This window comes from Chanodichthys erythropterus, chromosome 7, assembly GCF_024489055.1.
Source record: "Chanodichthys erythropterus isolate Z2021 chromosome 7, ASM2448905v1, whole genome shotgun sequence".
NCBI classification, from domain to species: Eukaryota; Metazoa; Chordata; class Actinopteri; order Cypriniformes; family Xenocyprididae; genus Chanodichthys; species Chanodichthys erythropterus.
Genome location: NC_090227.1, coordinates 25,576,457 through 25,595,885, shown reverse-complemented (window position 1 = coordinate 25,595,885; position 19,429 = coordinate 25,576,457). Strand labels below are relative to the sequence as shown.

The 19,429-nt window shown below is 35.2% G+C and overlaps 1 protein-coding gene across 12 annotated transcripts in view; it reads right to left on the bottom strand.

Moving 5' to 3' along the window:
• Window positions 1-19,429, bottom strand: part of c2cd5 (C2 calcium dependent domain containing 5) — a 58,582-nt gene that overhangs the window by 13,582 nt on the left and 25,571 nt on the right. For 8 of the 12 annotated variants that reach the window (XM_067389957.1, XM_067389947.1, XM_067389950.1 and 5 more), the window contains 2 exons: window positions 10,451-10,565; window positions 8,779-8,946 (listed from right to left, as the gene is read on the bottom strand). In XM_067389957.1, the coding sequence (XP_067246058.1) occupies window positions 8,779-8,946; window positions 10,451-10,565 (283 nt within the window). The remainder of the gene's footprint in view (window positions 1-8,778; window positions 8,947-10,450; window positions 10,566-19,429) is intronic. The other 4 variants (XM_067389949.1, XM_067389959.1, XM_067389953.1 and 1 more) reach the window with 1 other exon arrangement.

Genomic DNA, 19,429 nt, shown 5'->3' with positions numbered 1-19,429 from the left:
TAATTTATGTTATATTATAGAGCAGTGATTCTCAAACATTTTAAAGTGGAGTACCCCCTGAAGCATTTAACATCTTTATGCGTACCCCCTTTCTTCCACTTAGACCGCAGTCACACCTTTTCCATTAAGAGACAATTATAGTTGCCCCCTTAAATTGGTTTTCCAGCGTATTTTTTACCTTTATAAATACCTTTTTAAAATAAATAATTAGTGATCGACCGATGTATCGGTTTACCGATATTTTTCCCGATATTTAAGCATTTTTCCATAATCGGGTATCGGTTTTGTAATATCGGATTCGCCGATTTACGGCACCATCTTGTGGCCGTTTTGAGACTTCCTCCGTCTGACGAGATCAGTCAACAACAACTCAGTGCACAGGTAAAGTATATGTTCTACTTGGTTTGCTTTAATTAATCAACTTTATTTAACATAACAGACATGCACAAATGAGATCTGAGACATAAATTCCTGATATAGTTAATTTATGCAGCTTGTTTCTAAACAATTGCTCACTTTTAGTCTAGAAGAAAAAGTTCGTTCATATTGCTTAGCAACTGACGGATGATCAGGAGGCTTAAGCATGGCCACTGAATGAAACTTTTGACAAGATTATCTTGTTTAAACACCCTAGATTATATTATCATTTACTACATAACAATTATTTCGCTAATACACATATAAATATAGCCTACAGCTTTGTGGAAATTAATTATTTATTATCTCCATGCGCGATCGCGGTTGATTAAGTTATAGTCAAACAGCACTTTGTCAGTTGGCATTTCATGATTTAACGTTAGATTAAATTTAGATCATAAAATGCCAACTGACAAGTGCTGTTTAACTTTATTAGATTATATAATCATTTGATTTACTACATAGCTAACCATTATTTAGTTAATACAAATCTAAATAAATGCAGCTCTGTGGAAATTATTTAGTATCTCCACACGCGATCGCGGTTATAGTTTTGTGTAAATGCATAGATAAGTTACAGCACTTTGTCAGAAAGCATTTCATGATCTAGACCGACAAAACATAATAATTAATAAAACTAGTTGGAAAATTCAATGATGTATGCTGTTTTGTTTGTTACTTTCCTGACAATGTTATATATTCCAGCTAATATTATTCAGTAAAGTTTTTTTTTTTTTTTTTGTATGCAAGGAGGGAGTGATTGTTATAAATAAAATGGTTTGTTCAGCTCATTTGTGTTGTAATAATTGTCAAAAACAGAAGTATAACAGTAAATAAATATTGGTTCTGCATATCGGTTATCAGGTACATAAACATGCAAATAATCGGTATCGGTTATAAAAAAATCAATATCGGTCGATCACTATAAATAATGTTTTAAATAAAAAGGTTCAATAGAGAAATATGTAATATTTTTAAATATTAAACTAAATATTAAACACCAGTAGGTGGCAGTAAGTCACTGTCTTAGTAAGTGAATCATCGAGTCATTCATTCAGTAACAATGCAAGTGGCTGTATTTATGAATGGCTCATTGAATCTTTGACTCAATTCGTTCAAAGCCACAGATTCATTCAGGAAACACCACTGCGTGTTGCATTTATTCTGTGGCTTTCGTTGGAACTATTATTTTGTTGCAAAATTGAGCAAACAACACTGACAATACTCCATTTAAAATGTTTATCACTTAATATTCACTTTAAATTTTTTTTGTTGAACTGATAAAATCAATGTCACATTTGCAATTGTGTGGATATTTGGGGAGAAATTGCATTCTTGCTCGTAAAATATATTATCAACATTAAAAACAAGAACTCAGAAGGTACATTGGTACATTGTCGACAATGGCAGTAATGTTGTGCGATTTGCTAAGACAGCATACTCTGCAAGCAACATATTTGCACGCTGCTTGTACGGATGCAGTCAGTTTTGACCACAAAAGACTGGATGTTATGTATTTACGACATTTTGCCTGTATATAATGTTTGCTCGGTTTTAATGTTATTTTAAGGTGGGGTAGAATTAAATTAATGGCAAAACTCGTACCTCCTCGTCACCTCACGTTCCCTCAGGGGTACGCGTACCCCAGTTTGAGAACCACTGTTATAGAGCTCATAAATGTTCATCCTACAGTTGTAATATGTTGCTTATAACAAAGACATTTTATATTTTAACAATAAACATCGATTTCACTCCTCTCTAAGTATAGCAATATAGTTCGGGAAAAGCCAAACTGTACGTCAATGTAAAAAAAAAAAATATATATAGCACTTACCCGTTAAATATATCCTCGGTTGGATCAAGCTGCTCCTCAAAATTAAACTAAGAACCACAATCGTTCTCTTCTTCTTCTTCTTCTATTTTTCACTGCATCCCAAAACGATGTAAAGTAAATGAATCTGATGAAACTTGATGCGTTTAATTGTTTAACGTGAGTGTTGACTGTTTGCATGGGTCGATTCAGATCATTACCTTATGATTAGAGCATTCTGGCTGTAGGTGTGTTCACATAAGCGGTAATTAGGTCACACGCAAACAACTGGACATCGCTCTTTTTTTTATACAGATTTCATAAAGAAAGAATATTGTTTAGTTTTGAATTAGATAATTTAAAAGCAGGCACTTAAGTGTTTCTACAGATGTATTGTTCATGTCTGTGTGACAAGTATTCGCTGAGTTTTGTTTCATTTTTTTTTGTTTCTCCTTTTTTGTTTCAAAATAGTTCATAGAGCAGCAGAAAGCACACCGTTTTTGTTTTCTTTATTTTACAAAAGCACAATGTTTTGTTTTGATAGTAAGTGGACACGTATAAAAGTAGTATAAAATAATGTATTGCTTTTATCTGTATGATTATAAATAAAGTATTTTGAGTTAAATTTGCTGCTAGGTGAAAAAAAATCAACCAAAATGCACCGGTGCGTTCATCGACCCAGAGGGTTATTAACCGTGGGAATGCATCATTACGGTCTGTGAAAAGGGTCCATTATTAATAAATATAAATATTGCTCAATAAATCCTTTGATATCCATGCTGTGATTTTAAATGGCTTTTGCGCTCATCCTGTCTTTATTAAAATAAAATTTTCAAAATTAAAAAAAAAAAAATTCATTTCATGCCCTTTTTGCTGTTTGATACAACATGAGGGAGAGAGTTAATTATCAATTTTTTTTTTTTTGGGTGAACTATTCCTTTAAAAGCCCCTTGTATGGTGTTAAATGATGGACAAAACAGTGCAAGCACATAAACAGCATGCAAGTGAATTACAGCAGTGTGAGCACAGTGACAAAGCTCGCACATAAAATGAAAACCTGCAGAAATCGCAAATCCAATTTTTTTATTTTTTTTTTTCTTTACTAAGTTTTAACATTTACAGTACATTCATCACCCCACCCCTTTGATGGCATATATATATATATATATATATATATATATATATATATCACACACATACATACACACTGTTGTAGTTGTGCTCAAAAGTTTACATACCCCTTGCAGAATCTGCAAATTGTTAATTATTTTAACAAAATAAGAGGGATCATGCAAAATGTGTGTTCTTTTTTATTTACTACTGTCCTGAATTAGATATTTTGCATAAAAGATGTTTACATATAGTCAAAAAACAGCTGAATTTATAAAAATTATCCGTTCAAAAATGTACATACCCTTGATTCTTAATACTGTGTGTGATTACCTGGATGATCCACAACTGTTTTTATGTTTTGTGATGGTTGTTCATGAGTCTCTTGTTTGTCCTGAATAGTTAATGCATCATGTTTTCTTCTGGAGCATCAGTAAATGTTTGAACCTTTTTTAATAGCTGTGTCTGAGTCCCTCAGTTGTCCTCAGTGTGAAAAGATGGATCTCAATATCATACAGTCACTGCTGGAAAGGGTTCAAATATGCAGAAGATGCTGGAAAACTGAAGAATTTGCAGGACCTGGAGGATTTTTCTTAAGAACGTTGGTCAGTTTAAGAACCAGGGGGTGAAAACTTTTGAACAAGATGAAGATGTCCAAATTTGTCTTATTTTGTTTAAATATCTACATTTTTTCATTTAGTACTGCCCATCGGAAGCTACAGAAGATACTCTCATGTTTCCCGGAAGACAAATTAAGTAAAATTTATCTTGATCTTCAAATTCAAAAAGTTTTCACCCCCCGGCTCTTAATGCATCATGTTTCCTTCTGGAGCATTTTTTTAATAGTTGTGTTTGAGTCCCTCAGTTGTCCTCAGTGTGAAAAGATGGATCTCAATATCATACAGTCACTGCTGGAAAGAGTTCAAATATGCAGAAGATGCTGGAAAACTGAAGAATTTGCAGGATCTGGGGGATTTTTCTGAAGGATGTTGGTCAGTTTAACTGTTCAGGACAAACAAGAGACTCATGAACAACCATCACAAAACATAAAAACAGTCGTGGATCATCCAGGTAACCACACACAGTATTGAGAATCAAGGGTATGTAAATTTTTGAACGGGTCATTTTTATAAATTCAGCTATTTTTTGACTATATGTAAATATCTTTTATGCAAAATATCGATAATTTGTGAGGAACATGTTGTACATGTTTGTGTTTTTGAAGGAATAACGTTTATACGTGGTTATTGAAAAAACAAAAAACTTAAGTCACTGAAATAAAGCCAAAAAATATATAATTAAATCTTTGTTCACAAGACTTCTGGGTATTTGAGGTTGTAGACTAGAGTTTTCGTTTCAAACTGAGGTAAAACTTATGCTGCCTGCTTGTTCATATAAAAAAATAGAGAGATTTAAATTTTCTAAAACATCTTTGGTCAAGAAACACAGTATGCGTGGAGGCTTGAATAATCATGAATAATGGATGATTCTCACCTGAGAAGACAAAAGAATTGCATAAAGAGCTCTAATGAGCTGCATAAATAATGAGTTGTTTCAGACAGGTAAGGCTGTGAAAAAACCCTCTGTTGATCATGTCTCACATCTCATCATGGTGTAAATCAAACATACAGAAAAAATAGCAATACTGTGAAATATTATTACAATTTAAAATAATGGCATTCTATTATATTCTTTAAAATATAATGTATTTCTATGATGCAAAGTGTCTGAACAATTATGTTACCTCTATGATATTTCATATAGGCTTTTAGCTTAAAAGCATGCACATTTGGAGAAATACTGATGGATTCTCATATGTTTGTCAATTTTCTATACAGAGGAGTAATATTTATTCAGGATTTATTGTCATTACTATGGATACTGTGTTTTGAATTCATACTTGCAGCCGGAGGGCGCTCTGTACACCTTTAGTCCACAAATGCCTGAGCACTAAAGAAGAATAGGCAATCCAGGAAATAACTGAACTAACAGAGGCCAGAGATCGCTAACTATGGCTATTCAAAACACTTTTCAAGATAATAAATACACGATTGAGACGATGTATGCATGTATTGACTCAGAATTTGCGTCTGAATAGCGCTGGCTCCGTGGGCGTGGCCGCATTAGCGGATAATGAGCTGAATCACAGACTTCTGACATGGCTCTCTTTTCATACAGATTACATAAACACAGAATGTTTGTTTTCGATTTGACTTACACGATTTAAAACCTGAAATTTCAACGTTTTTTTAGACATAAGTCTAATTTTTTTGTCATTAGTATTCACTAAGTTACAGTTCATTTTCTGAGAACTATCAGATTGGAGTTCCTTCAGAGGGAGATGAGAGATCATGCATCTGAGTGTACACAAATAAAAGAAGATATTCCACAGATTAACACTCTGGGGTCGGCGGTCACGCAGGCGTGATCACCGCATTTTTTTTTCAAAATACTCTGTCAATGTTCCACATACAATTAAGAGTTATACACCATTTTAATCTGTGGAATATTTTCTTTTATTTGTGTACACTCAGAGTAAAAACAGAATGTTGTGCTTTTTGTAAAATAAAGAAAACTAACATGATGCGTGATCTCTCGTCTCCCTCTGAATGAAGTCCAATCTGATAGTTCTCAGAAAATGAACTGTAACTTAGTGAATACTAATCACAAAAAAATAGACTTGTGTCTTAAAAAACGTTGAAATGTCAGGTTTTAAATCGTGCAAGTCAGAAAACAAATCTTCTGTGTTTATGTAATCTGTATGAAAAGAGAGCCATGTCAGAAGTCTGTGATTCAGCTCATTATCCGCTAATGCGGCCACGCCCACGGAGCCAGCGCTATTCAGACGCAAATTCAGAGTCAATGCATGCATTCATCGTCTCAACCGTGTATTTACTGTCTTGAAAAGTGTTTTGAATAGCCTTAGTTAGCGATCTCTGGCCTCTGTTAGTTCGGTTATTTCCTGGATTGCCTATTCTTCTTTAGTGCTCAGGCATTTGTGGACAAAAGGGGCAGAGCGCCCTCCGGCTTCAAGTATGAATTGTAAACACAGTATCCAGCACTCATTGTAATGACAATAAATCCTGAATATTACTCCTCTGTATAGAAAATTGACAAACATATGAGAATCCATCAATATTTCTCCAAATGTGCATGCTTTTAAGCTAAAAGCCTCTATGAAATGCCACAGAGATAACATAATTGTTCAGACACTTTGAATCACAGAAATACATTATATTTTAAAGAATATTTTTTAAATTGTAATAATATTTCACAGTATTGCTGTTTTTTCTGTATGTTTGATATACACCATGAGCTTGAGACATAATCATTGTCTCACAGGTTTTTTCACAGCCTACCTGACTGAAAGGCCTCATTATTTATGCATTATTTATCTCTCTATTGTTTTATATGAACAAGCAGGCAGCATCATTTTTACCTCATTTTGAAGCAAAAACTCTAGTCTACAACCTCAAATACCCAAAGGTTTTGTGAACAACGATTTAATATATATTTTTTGTCTTTATTTCAGTGACTTAAGTTTTTTGTTTTTTCAATAACCACGCATAAACGTTATTCCATCAAAAACACAAACATGTACATACATGTTCCTCACATATTATTGTAGCCTAGTTTGTGCTGAATACAGTGTAAAGACACTTTTTCCATTAATATGTTTATGAACAACTGAAAAAAGCACAAATGTCAGGGTATGTCAAAACTTCTCCAGGGGCCAGTTGCACCAGCTGTGCGCAAGTTACAACGTAGACTAGTTTTTACGTAAATGGGCACTAAGTTACAACTTACGCACTACTAAATATTTTTGTGTTGCACCATTAAACTTAGTTGAAGCGTAACTCTACGTATACACTAAATATTTACGGAAGCCTCCTATCAGGAGTAACGGTTGGAATAAAATAGCAGACTGACTGAACTGCATCAATAAGCTCTTGTTTTACCTGACAGACTTCATTCTTTACACATATATGATGCTGCTGACATTTACACTCTCTTAAATTTTAAGAGAGAGAACATCATGTGAAAAGATTACTTTGTTAGACACTCTTCAACACGAACCCGTTAAACAGCGCACCGCTGTGTGCATCGGTCCTATCACTCCGTGTTGTGCATGTCAAATAAAATCAGTCATAATCAATAAATGTAATTTCTTATGTTTTTGTTGTTGTTTCAGTATTTATTTATTGATCCTTATTAATTTCGTTACAAATACAGTTTCTGAATGTTATTTACATATAAAAACATTTATGATTAAGTAGTAGGCTATTATATTTAATGGGAACTTATTACTGTTAGCTACGTGAGGCAAAATAAGTCAGAATGAAGGATAAACTGAAATTCACGTAATTTCAACAACTTCTGCTCCTGTATTTGAAGGATCACTGAAGGTAAACGTCATATTATGCGACTACGCATTACTTTACGGAGACCTTACGAGCTACTAGCTACGTTCTGCCTTAAGAACAAATGGTGCAACCGAATAAAGTACAGAGTTAGTTACAAACTAGCTAGTAGTTACTAAGCCACTAGTGTGGACTTTACGTTCCAATTTAAGAAAGAACTTACGAACGGCTGGTGCAACCCTACCCAGGGTCCCAAAAATCCTCAGACCCCTGAGGGTTAAAATGGTGTATAACTCTTAATTGTATGTGCAACATTGACAGAGTATTTTGAGTCTCTTTCACACTGGTTAGAAAAAAAATGCAGTGATCACGCCATCGTGACCGCCGACCCCAGAGTGTTAAAGGAATACATTTTCTTTCTGAGTTAATACATATGTCTTAGTAGCTGTAAGATTCTTTTTGCACTGGAGCAGCAAGTTTCCATTAAGGCAAACATGATTAGTTTCATAAATGTATGATGCTCGGGAGGCTAACAGCAAATTATAAATGGTCAGCTATTTCAAATAAAAGATGAAGGGTGTGATATTAATGTTGTTCACTAGAGGGAGCCACAGGATAAGAAGTCTTTTAAGACTAATGCCCTTCTATCAGTTTCCATTTGAATGGAAATGCATAGATTATAGTTCATTTGTGTAACTAGGGTTTGTGTAACCCCGTTGTGTTTGCACCCCGTCAAAACTGACTTGTGTCTGTGAAGATTTTAGCTTGTGCACGTGTAGAAAAGAACTCATGCTTGTGGTCAGTTCGGCACGTCTGAAACCTGTCAGGACTCGTAGTTTTGCTATTTCTCATCACAATGTGTTGATTTGTGTCCACTATCATATATTTTTTTTTTTGTGCTTGAGTTTGGGATTTGCGATTTCTTCAGGTTTAAATTTTATGTGCAAGCTTTGTCACTGCGCTCACACTGCTATAATTTACTTGCACTTGCGCTTTTTTGTCCATCATTTAATGCCATACCCTTAGCAGGGGGCCAAAGGTGTGTGTGTGTATATGTGCATGTGTGTGTCATTAACCTACCCTAATGATGCTGTACTACCCATATCCCCCTCGACCCTTTCTGACCCTGCAGAAAAGACAAGCGGTTGCCGTGACAACCTGTGATCGGTGTCCAACGGGCCGTCCTGCATGAAACGGGAGCTGAGGATCGCAGCAGTGCCTGATGCTGACAGAATACACACCTCCTCACTGCAAACACACATAAAAAGCACATAATCAGAGCGTTTCATCACAGAACGGGATGAGGAAGCTGTTTTTGAGGATGTTTCCACATGCTTTTGGTAAAGACCCAAGTTAGTTTGATGTGAATTTAGCTCTTCTGGTTAGTAGGAAAGCCATGTATATCTTACATACACTCTTAAAAATTAAGTGCCCAATTTAACTCTTTTCCATCAATCCATGTTTTCACTGTTATATGTAGGTGGCACTATTACGCACCTTCTGGAAGAGTACAGAATCTCTGGTTAAAACACAGATGAAGAAGCAGATATAAATTAAAACTGCCTAATGTTACTTTAATGAAATGTCGGCTCAGGAAGAGGTATAGGAATGTGCATGCTTTGGGGGTGTTGATGAACTCGATGTACTGCATTTATGTTTTGATTATGGGTGTGCACAAATAGTCGAATATTCGAAATGTATTTAATATTCGAAAAATAAAAATACTATTCAAATTTTACTATGTTGATTTGCTGGTTGTAAATGCAGTGAATCCATGATAAATCCTAAGCACTAAAACTCGCAGTTATAAATAAATGCAGCGGGTGGCGCTGTGGAGTGTGTTTAACAAGTTTATTTAATTTGATCGTCACATACTGTTAGAAAATTAGCTTAGCACACAGTTATCTTTGTGTCTTCTGCAACGTCTGTCAGTGCAGCACGTTTTCTCACCTGAGCATGTGGATATTGTTGTTTTTCTCAACGTGAACATGTGAAACAATACAAACACAATAACCATATACTGAATCGAGTGTATATGTACGTTCTGTACCATAACTGGCGCTGTCTACTTTATTAGCGTTTTTCTCGTTCGCGCTGCTTGAGCTTAAATGCTCTTTATATTTTTTTGTTTGCACATATTGTTTTATGCTTTTTTAGCTAAAAGAAACCTTAATATATAACATAAACTTGTGTTTATTGCCTAATCATAAGCTTGTTCAGAAATGGTTACAAAATCTTGATGAATTAAAAAAAATAACGCCTTTCTCGTGACGTCATTTAAATAAATGAATATTCGAATATTCGTTTTTTACGAGGCCAAATATTCGAATACAATATTTTGGAAAAATGCCCATCCCTAGTTTTGATCAGCTAAGAAAATCGCATTTTTGGCAAAGACAGATTTCAGCTGTTCAGGCAAGCATTTAAAGAAGCCAAAACAACTGTCAACAACTTTACTGAAAAACCTGGATATATGGAAGTCTAATTTTAAAAATGTTATTTCTAGACCTGGAAGAGTTATGCAAATTAATAAAAATCATAAATATCTCTGGGCATTTTTATAATGAATATACATGTTTCTACTTATGCCAAGTTCTAAAAATCAATCCTTTTCCAGTAAATCACAAAAATCTGAAAATAATGAGGTGCCTTCAAATATTGCTGTGGACAATGTGAAGCACTGGAGTCAAATAAGTTTTGTTTGAAAACATCCTCAGAGTTCTATCTGTGTGTGTGTGTGTTTGTTAAGTACCAGATGCTGGTGGACTCGCTGTACCCCACCACAGCGTGGCAGCCGAGAGCTTTGGCATGAGACTTTATTTCCTGACGGATCTCCTCCCACCACGCATCCCGTGTCTCTGGCTCGTCTGAAACAAACATATTTACAACATCACGCACATCGTTGGCACATAAACACCCCTCTTACATTAACAGGATACTAGCCCTGTTAGCTGGTTTCTCGATGCTCCCAAATCTGGCACAACTCACAATTATGCATTTTCATGTATTTAGTCTATATCAGGGATTTCCAAACTTTTTTGTCAGCTGAAACCCCTTTGATCTAAATTTTTACTTGAAGTATTTACCCTGAGCTTTTAAAGGGTTAGTTCACACAAAAATGAAAATTCTGTCATTAATTACTCACCCTCATGTCGTTACAAACTCGTAAGACCTTTGTTCATCTTCTGAACACAAATGAAGATCTTTTTGATGAAATCGGAGAGATTTCTGTCCCTCCATAGACATCTACGCAATTGACACTTTGACGCTTCAAAACGTTCATAAAGAGATCAAAGACTATTCCATATGAATATTACATTTTAGTCCAAATTTTCTGAAAAGACACGATCACTTTTTTTTAATGATGAAAAGATTTAATTTAGGCTTTTAACAAAAACATTCATTAACTCACACATCAGTTGTGGTAAACAGAAGCTCAAGCATATTTGCTTCATGTGCGAGAACCAATGAGGTTCATTCTCGAGTGTTATGCAGTACATTTGAGCTTCCATAAGAGGTTTGTTCTTGCACATTAAGCAGGTGTGGTTGAGCTTGAGTTTTTGTTCGCTGTGAATAAAAGCCTAAAGCCTAGCTGTCTATGGAGGAACAGAAAGCTCTCAGATTTCATCAAAAAGATCTTCATTTGTGTTCCGAAGATGAACGAAAGTCTTACAGGTTTGGAATGACATGAGGGTGAGTAATTGATGACAGAATTTTCATTTTGGGGTGAACTATACCTTTAAAATTAATATTTAAATAATTTAATAAAACATTTGTATATTTACAGTTCTCTGATGTTGGTTATTGGTCTTATGAAATGCAGGTAAACAAAATATTTTATCTTTTTTATTAAGTATTTTGTTTTTACTTTCAAAATTATTTATTTTTTGTAATTTTTAATTTTTATGATCTATTTATTTGCTTTTTGTCAACTCACAAACCCCATGTAACTCCCCCATGAATCCGTTTTGGAAACCCTGCTCTATATCAATAATATGTTACATTTAATGTTTGAGTCCCATACTAAACGGTGTGTATCCCAGAAAAAAATTCTGATTGTCAGAAGAATTAAGGCCCTTTCACACCAATGACGATCGATAACTATAAAGTTAAAGTTATAAAAATCCTTCAAATTCTATGAGAATAGAAGTCCACACCACAACTATCAATATCAACACAAAGGAACAATAATGTTGAAATCCGTTGGAGTGATTTTTTTTCCAGCTGGTTAAGGTTAAATACACTGACAGCCAATCAAAAGAGGCCCGACTTTATAAAGCTTGAGCATTTACAGCAGCATATGACAAAACCTTACAGAACGTTATCAAATGTTGGTGTGGATGCTAATATAGTTTTCATTATAGTTATTGTTCTGGTGTGAATAGGCCTTTAGGCCTGTTCCTCACCATTATTAAAGAGTTAGTTCAACCAAAAATGAAAATTCTGTCACCCTCATGCCGTTCCACACCCGTAAGACACAAATTAAGATATTTTAGTTGAAATCTGATGGCTCTGTGGGGCCTGCATAGGGAGCAATGACACTTCGTCTCTCAAGATCCATAAAGGTACTAAAAACATATTTAAATCAGTTCATGTGAGTACAGTGGTTCAATATTAATATTATAAAACAACGAGAATATTTTTGGAGCGCCAAAAAAAACAAATTAACGACTTCTTTAGTGATGGCCGATTTCAAAACACTGCTTCAGGAAGCATCGGAGCACAGATGAATAAGTGTATCGAATCTGCTGTTCGGAGCGCCAAAGTCACGTGATTTCAGCCGTTGGCAGTTTGACACGCGATCTGAATCATAATTTGATACACTGATTCATTTGTGCTCCAAACGCTCTGATGCTTCATGAAGCAGTGTTTTGAAATCGACCATCACTATATAAGTCGTTATTTTGGTTTTTTTGGTGCACCAAAAATATTCTCGTCGCTTTATAATATTAATATTGAACCACTGTACTCACATGAACTGATTTAAATACGTTTTTAGTACTTTTATGGATCTTGAGAGAAGAATGGATCTTGTCATTGCTCCCTATGGAGGCCTCACGGAGCCATCGGATTTCAACTAAAATATCTTAATTTGTGTTCTGAAGATGAACGAAGGTCTTACAGGTGCGGAACGGCATGAGGGTAAGTAATACATTTTCATTTTTGGGTGAACTAACCCTTTAAAGTCCCCCTGTGGTAAAAATCATGCTTTTGATGTTTATATATCTATGTGGTGATTTTAATATGCTTTAAGACAAATCATGTGCAAATTCATAAGTCAGCACCATTGCTGAGTATTTTATATTTAAAACTGCAATGAAAAAAAAAACAATCATGTCAATGTGCTGGCATATCATTAGCTTATCATTAACAATGACTGCTCTGAAGCAGGAGAGTCTCAAAAGAATATATCCTACTATAACTGTCTGAAAAGGTTAATCATAATAATTATCGTTATGTGTCTGGCGTTGTAAACAGAGATACCATTGTACAGTGTTTACCTCAGTAAATTCACCGAGTGGATCTTTTGAGCTTGTGCAAGTGAGTGGAGGCGGGGCTAATTAGCATATTCAAATATCAATGTATAATAAATGCGGCTAGGGTGTAGAGTTACATTCAAGCTATTTTAAGGCATGTAGATTTTTTTTCCACATGAAAAAATGTTTAAATGTGTCATTTTGGTGATCAAAGATGAGTTTTAAGGGACAAAATTATTGACTACAGGAGGACTTTAAAGGAAATATTCAATATAGCATCCTAAAAAAAAAAAAAAAAAAAAATCGCTTTATTTTCTGTATAGAGTTTGGTTATGCATCAGATAAAAAGTCAGTGTGAAAACACTATGTAATTAAGCAGCTGCTTGAGTATGTGGTGTGAAACAGGCCTTAAAACAGCATCAGAAATGTGTTTTATTAATTTAGTTGTGCAAAACGTATATATTTTTAAAGTGTCAAATATCAAAATTGTCCTCAGAGCAAACCATGTGCTAAAGCAAACAAGGCTAGTACCTGACCTATTCTCTCTCTCTCACACACACACACACACACACACTCACTCACACATGCACGCACACGTGCTCATACTCTCTGAGAGCAAGGGGTTTTCACAAGAGCAAACTCCCCTGCCTATTTACCACATACAAGGAGAGGGCCGAGGGAATGAGGAAGATGAAAGTGATGGTGAAGACGAAGAGGTCAGCGGTGTGATTTGCCATTCTCCTGACTGACAGCTTTTATTAACTAATCTACAACAGTAGGCAGATCATTCCCCTGCTAGTGCAGTCATGCTTCCCAAAGGAGGACAAACTCCATCCTATCCTGGATAAACAGCCCACAGCAGGAGGGAGTTTGAACAATAACAGTAAAAAGAAAAGTGCACAGCATACAAGAGATCAGAAGCAGAAGAAAGTGCAAAAAATAAATAATGGTCTGATGCTCACCTTACCACTGCTGTAATATGATTCAAATCCCTTGTGAACTGACTAGCAACTGAGCATTAAAATACACATTACAACAAAAGTCCAAAATGAACTTTCTTCTAAACTATCCAGACATCTGATTGCTTTTGTAACTATATATACAAATTTCTCTTAAGTCACTGAAAAAGTGCACAGGTGATCAAAAATAACTTTCCACTTCTGCCAATAAATAAAAATCTATAGATAAAATCTTGTGACCAATAAATGTCCCTTTAGGCCAAGAATTTAATTATATTATAATATTAAATTATATTACTTAATACATTTATTTAAATATTTTTTATACCTATGAAAATATATTTTTTTCATTATCATTATCATCTTTGACCTTGACCAAAAACAATTTTTACTAAAATTTTTAATTATAGATTCTTCATTTTGTACTCTGCTGCCAGCTGTTTACAGTTCCTAAGTAATGTTAAACTTTCTGCGATTTCCATTGTCAAAAAACACACCAAAAGTTGCATTAATGAAAAATAAGAGCAAAAATATTCAGTCAAGAAACCAAAAGTATTTAACTAAAGTAAAAATCCCCTACCGACAAGTACGAACCCAGACAATAACTACAAATCCGTATCATCAGAACACGTGATGTCAGGGGACACAATCATAATCCATAATGTATGAATTCTTTTTACTTTAGTACAGGGAAGCAACAATGACCACAGAGGAAACAGCACTGCCAAGCACACAGAGGTCATGAGACAATTCATGACTGAAAAGTAGAACATTGCCTAAGTCCACTTCTCTGGATTGGTAATCAAGTGGTCAAGTGATTAGGGAGCAGGGGAAGCTGGGGAAGGGGTCAGGTGAAGCGCAGTCAGCAGATCAAGGAATGATCGGCCAGAGCAGAGAACAGCCACGGATCCAGCTAAAGCATGCAATGCAACAGCTGCCCGACACACGTTCATTCAGAAGCACAGCGCATGGCAGCTCATGCAACACTCACTACTGAGAAAAAGCATTAGTTTATATATGCGAGCCTGTGTATATTTAAGATTTTCTGTGTAAAGACTAGAACATAAGCATAAATGATTCCTTTTACACACTTAATTAATTTTTATTAAATGTATTTGTAATCACTCTTGACAAAAATCAATGAGCTAAGATCTTCTTTACTGTGAATATGCTTGGAATAAAAATTTTCAACACATATTAAAAGGAAAAGTTCCCCTAATTTTAAAATGTTGTCATTTATTTACCCTCATGTTGTTCGAAACCGTTATGCCTTTCCTAAAATCTTCTTTTGCATTCCATGAAATAAATTACAGTCGTTATTCGATAAAAATCTACTCTCTTGGTGGAAGTACCCACTTTTTGCACCACAGGAACTGGGAATGATTTTAATTATAAGAATGCCTTTTGGGGGGGCTAAATTATTTCCTACTGGAGATGGGTCTAACCCAGCAATAGGAATAGCAATTGGAACTACCAGTGACTTAAGTGTACATAAAGGGCTTTTCCCGAGAACTAAATTTTCAGTTTTCCTGGTTGCATTTGCACCGCCAATAGGAACTCTGACGTGACATAAGCCGCACTCCCATTCTCCTTCTTTAGTTTACAATCTGTTTAACTGTCCTGTCTATTATGTTATTTAGATAGAACTGTTATACAAAGAAAGTTAACAGCATGAGCATTTACCGTGTGGATGATGCCCAATGTCGCTAGCTGAGCAGAAATACATAATCATGTTTCGCTTGGTCCCCTCAAAGTTGTGTTGGATTATCTCCTCAAGTGTAAAGGTTGAGAGGTCCATCTATCACTGTTTTCCATGTTCGTAGAGTATATATATAGGCTATAACCTGTGTGTGTGCACGGCTTTTTTAAAAACAAGTGCTGGTGTTTCACGTGCGTTTGGCCAATCAGCATACACACATCACTGGAGGTTCCTATTGTGCTGGCCCTGGGTTAGACCCAACTCAAAAGTATGAGCAAATTTAGTTCCCCCAAAAGGCGTTCATTGAATTAAACTTGTTCCCAGTTCCTGAGGTGAGAAAAGGCCAAAAAGAGGCTACTTCCACCGTTAGATCTATGTAAAGGTTGCTCCAGTGCAAAAGCCCCTACTGATTGGCCGAACGCATGCCATACGAAACACCAGAACCCGCAATTTTTAAAAACCCTCACTTTACATATACTTTCTTCACAAACTAACTCCACAAATGTGAAAAACAGTGATAGATGGACTGAAGTCCAGGCGCATTGTGTTATTTTCTTAGCCTTGATGATATGTAGTATATAAGCGCATAACTTAAATATCTAGTTCCTAAAAGTGAGTTCCTATAACTACCCATGGGCAAGCACCTAATGATATAAAATCTGGTGCAAAATGTGTCATGTCTGAAGGATTTTCAGAGACTCCTGTTCACTATTTCCATTTAAGTAAAGCATGGACATTCAGATAAACTCTTTTAGTGTTCCTCAGAAGAAAGAAAATCATATGGTTTTGGAAAACATAAGGGTGAGGAAATAATGACAGCATTTAAGCATTATCATTGTAATATTAACTATTGAAAAATATTCAAAATGCAAAACTGCATGATAATACCTGAACCTTATCATATGTATTCAATCATTAGATAAGTGCGTAACAGCTGAGCTGCCAGGAGCTGCGTATAAGTGTGTGTGTGTGTGTGTGTTTGTTGTTTGTGTGTGTTTGTTTGTGTAAAGCAGGACTGAGGGTAGGGTAGTACCTGCATTGAAACTATTCCAGTCTAGCAGTTTGTATGATCTGGTGTTACCCAAGGCTGAGCCAAATCGCCACATTAGTAGATCGGTTAAAGGAGTGGAGAGAAAAAGAGAGAAAGAGAGAGAGAAAGAGAGTAGAAAAGAAAAAGAAAACCAAACACTAACTACAAACAAGAACACAACACTGGACAACACCACTCCACAGGAACTGCAAAGTCAGACAAGAGTTATCTGAGAGGGTGACCACGAGAACGAGAGCAAGAGAGAAGAGATGAACAGAGAGGAAGAATTTAGAGGTCTAGCAGAGAAAATGAAGGGAAAAGAGGTGAAGGAAGAAGAAGGAGAGAGAGAGAGAGAAAGAGAAAGAGAGAGAGAAGCATGCAGCAGCACTACGTCAGAGGCTCTAAACCAGCACATCTACAATAAAAACTACATGAGCAGCTCCTTCAACAAAACCATGCTTTAATTAATGCACACACACTCACACACACTGTTAAATCTTCCATACACAAATGTAGCTGTAGATGCATTTCATTTGTATATTGTTAAATGAAAATTGTGTGTTTTGCAGTCATCTATATGTTACATTAAGAAAATAAAACATCAGATACCCTCTGCACTCTAGAGCTTAATTTAAGTTTTCTGCATTTAATTACACTCCACTAACAAAATAATAGCTTCTCTATGCGGTACCTAATTTGGAAACACATCAGCATTTAAAATGTAAATTAGTAGTAATGGCTTAGCTTGGTTAGCTTGAAGCTTAAATGCATGCAAGTTTTAAACAAATGCAATCAGAGACCACTGCAATGGGCAGCTTCACAAAAGGTGACAAGAGTTATGGGTCATACTGAGGATAGAGTGTTAGGATGGGCAGGAAATGAGAATTAGAAATAGTACGCAATTAAAAAAAATTCATGGGTAGATAAAAAAAAAAAGAAAAAAAAAAGAGACATTATAAGAATCATGCAACAGAGATGTAAAAATTCACTCTGACAAGAACTAAATTTTTTATGCAAAGCAGCATGAATTAAATAATTATTTCGGTCTGATTTATAATTATTTTTAAAAATATGTAGATGGGTCTGAACAGGGTATGTTTTTACAACTCAAAATAGTAAATAGTATGTGTCTGTGTATTATATATATATATATATATATATATATATATATATATATATATATATATATATATATATATATATATATATATATATATATATAAAATTACTATTGAATATTTACATTTAATAATATGCATTTTTAGCTTGATGCATTTTCACAAAGGATGCACTGGAGAAATTGAGTGAGCACAACAGCATTACAAACTATGGAAAGACATGGTGTTACAAATTCAAACAATTGTAAATTAAGATAGCATTTGCATTTTCTACAGCTGTGATTAAATTCCCAATGAAAATGCAAAGAAGCTTGCCACAACCTTCCTTCAGAGATGGAAATTAAAATATTATTAAAAAAACAATATTTTAAATTTTAAACTGCATCAATACCAATATTTACATCCCCTATAAAGCAATGTTAGTACAGATTAGAAAGGGTATATGCAGGTTCACAAAAAGTAATTTTTTGTGCATGTGCTAATAGTAGAAAAATGCAGTAGGCAAAAATAATGTTCAGGGGAGATGGATGTCTCAAAATCTTCTATAAGCAAAGAAGATTAAAAGAGCATCATCTGCTGGACAGGGCCTGAATTCCAGAGGGGAATTGCGGGTATTGCGCATAGTTTCACGCTTATAATGCACCAAATTTCAGCAAACATTTATTCACTATAGCATGTAGTTTAGATGAGTAAATTAATCCACAATGAATATCAAATCAAATTAATAATTTGAAAGCAGTGTGAGTGATTCAGCAGCTCCGCGTCTTCTCTCTCCATGTATCTTGTTATGATGCGGAAGTGGCTTCACATCAGCACATCCATTAAGGTAGAGTTCTACAGGGGTCCACTTGGATCCGAAAACATGAGGTCCGACTAGAGACCTGAGCGGGTTCGGGTCCAAAACTCTGACAAGTGCCTTAGACATGGGTCGGGTTCAGTATTAGTGGTCTCGGGCAAATTAAAATCAATGCCTTTTTTTGAATGGACCCGAGAAGAGCCGAATTCTTTTAAACTATGTGGGGCATTTAACAAAATTTTATTATTTAAAACAATTCTATGACAACGTTATCACACTTTGTCTAAGATCTCTCGGAATCCGCGCTTCTATGTGCATTGGATTATATGCAGTTGTTTCTGCATTTACACTCAGTTGCTCCACATTTTTGCCTACCATTTCAACGAGTGCTGTCAGTATGGATTAAAATAAACTTTAATCTTAAAATAATCTTTAATCTCTTTAATCTAAAGGGGCAATCTTCTGGTCAGGTAAATAACATTACGCTAAAGGTTACAGGACATTTTTCCTGACAGACTGCGGAACTGCAGGCTGTACAAGTCATTGTAGTTTACATTTGAAAATAGGCTACATGCCGTCGGGTCGGGTCTAACTCGGCATCGGGTCGGGTCGGGTTTTTCTTTAAAAAAAATATATTTATGTACGTAGGGCT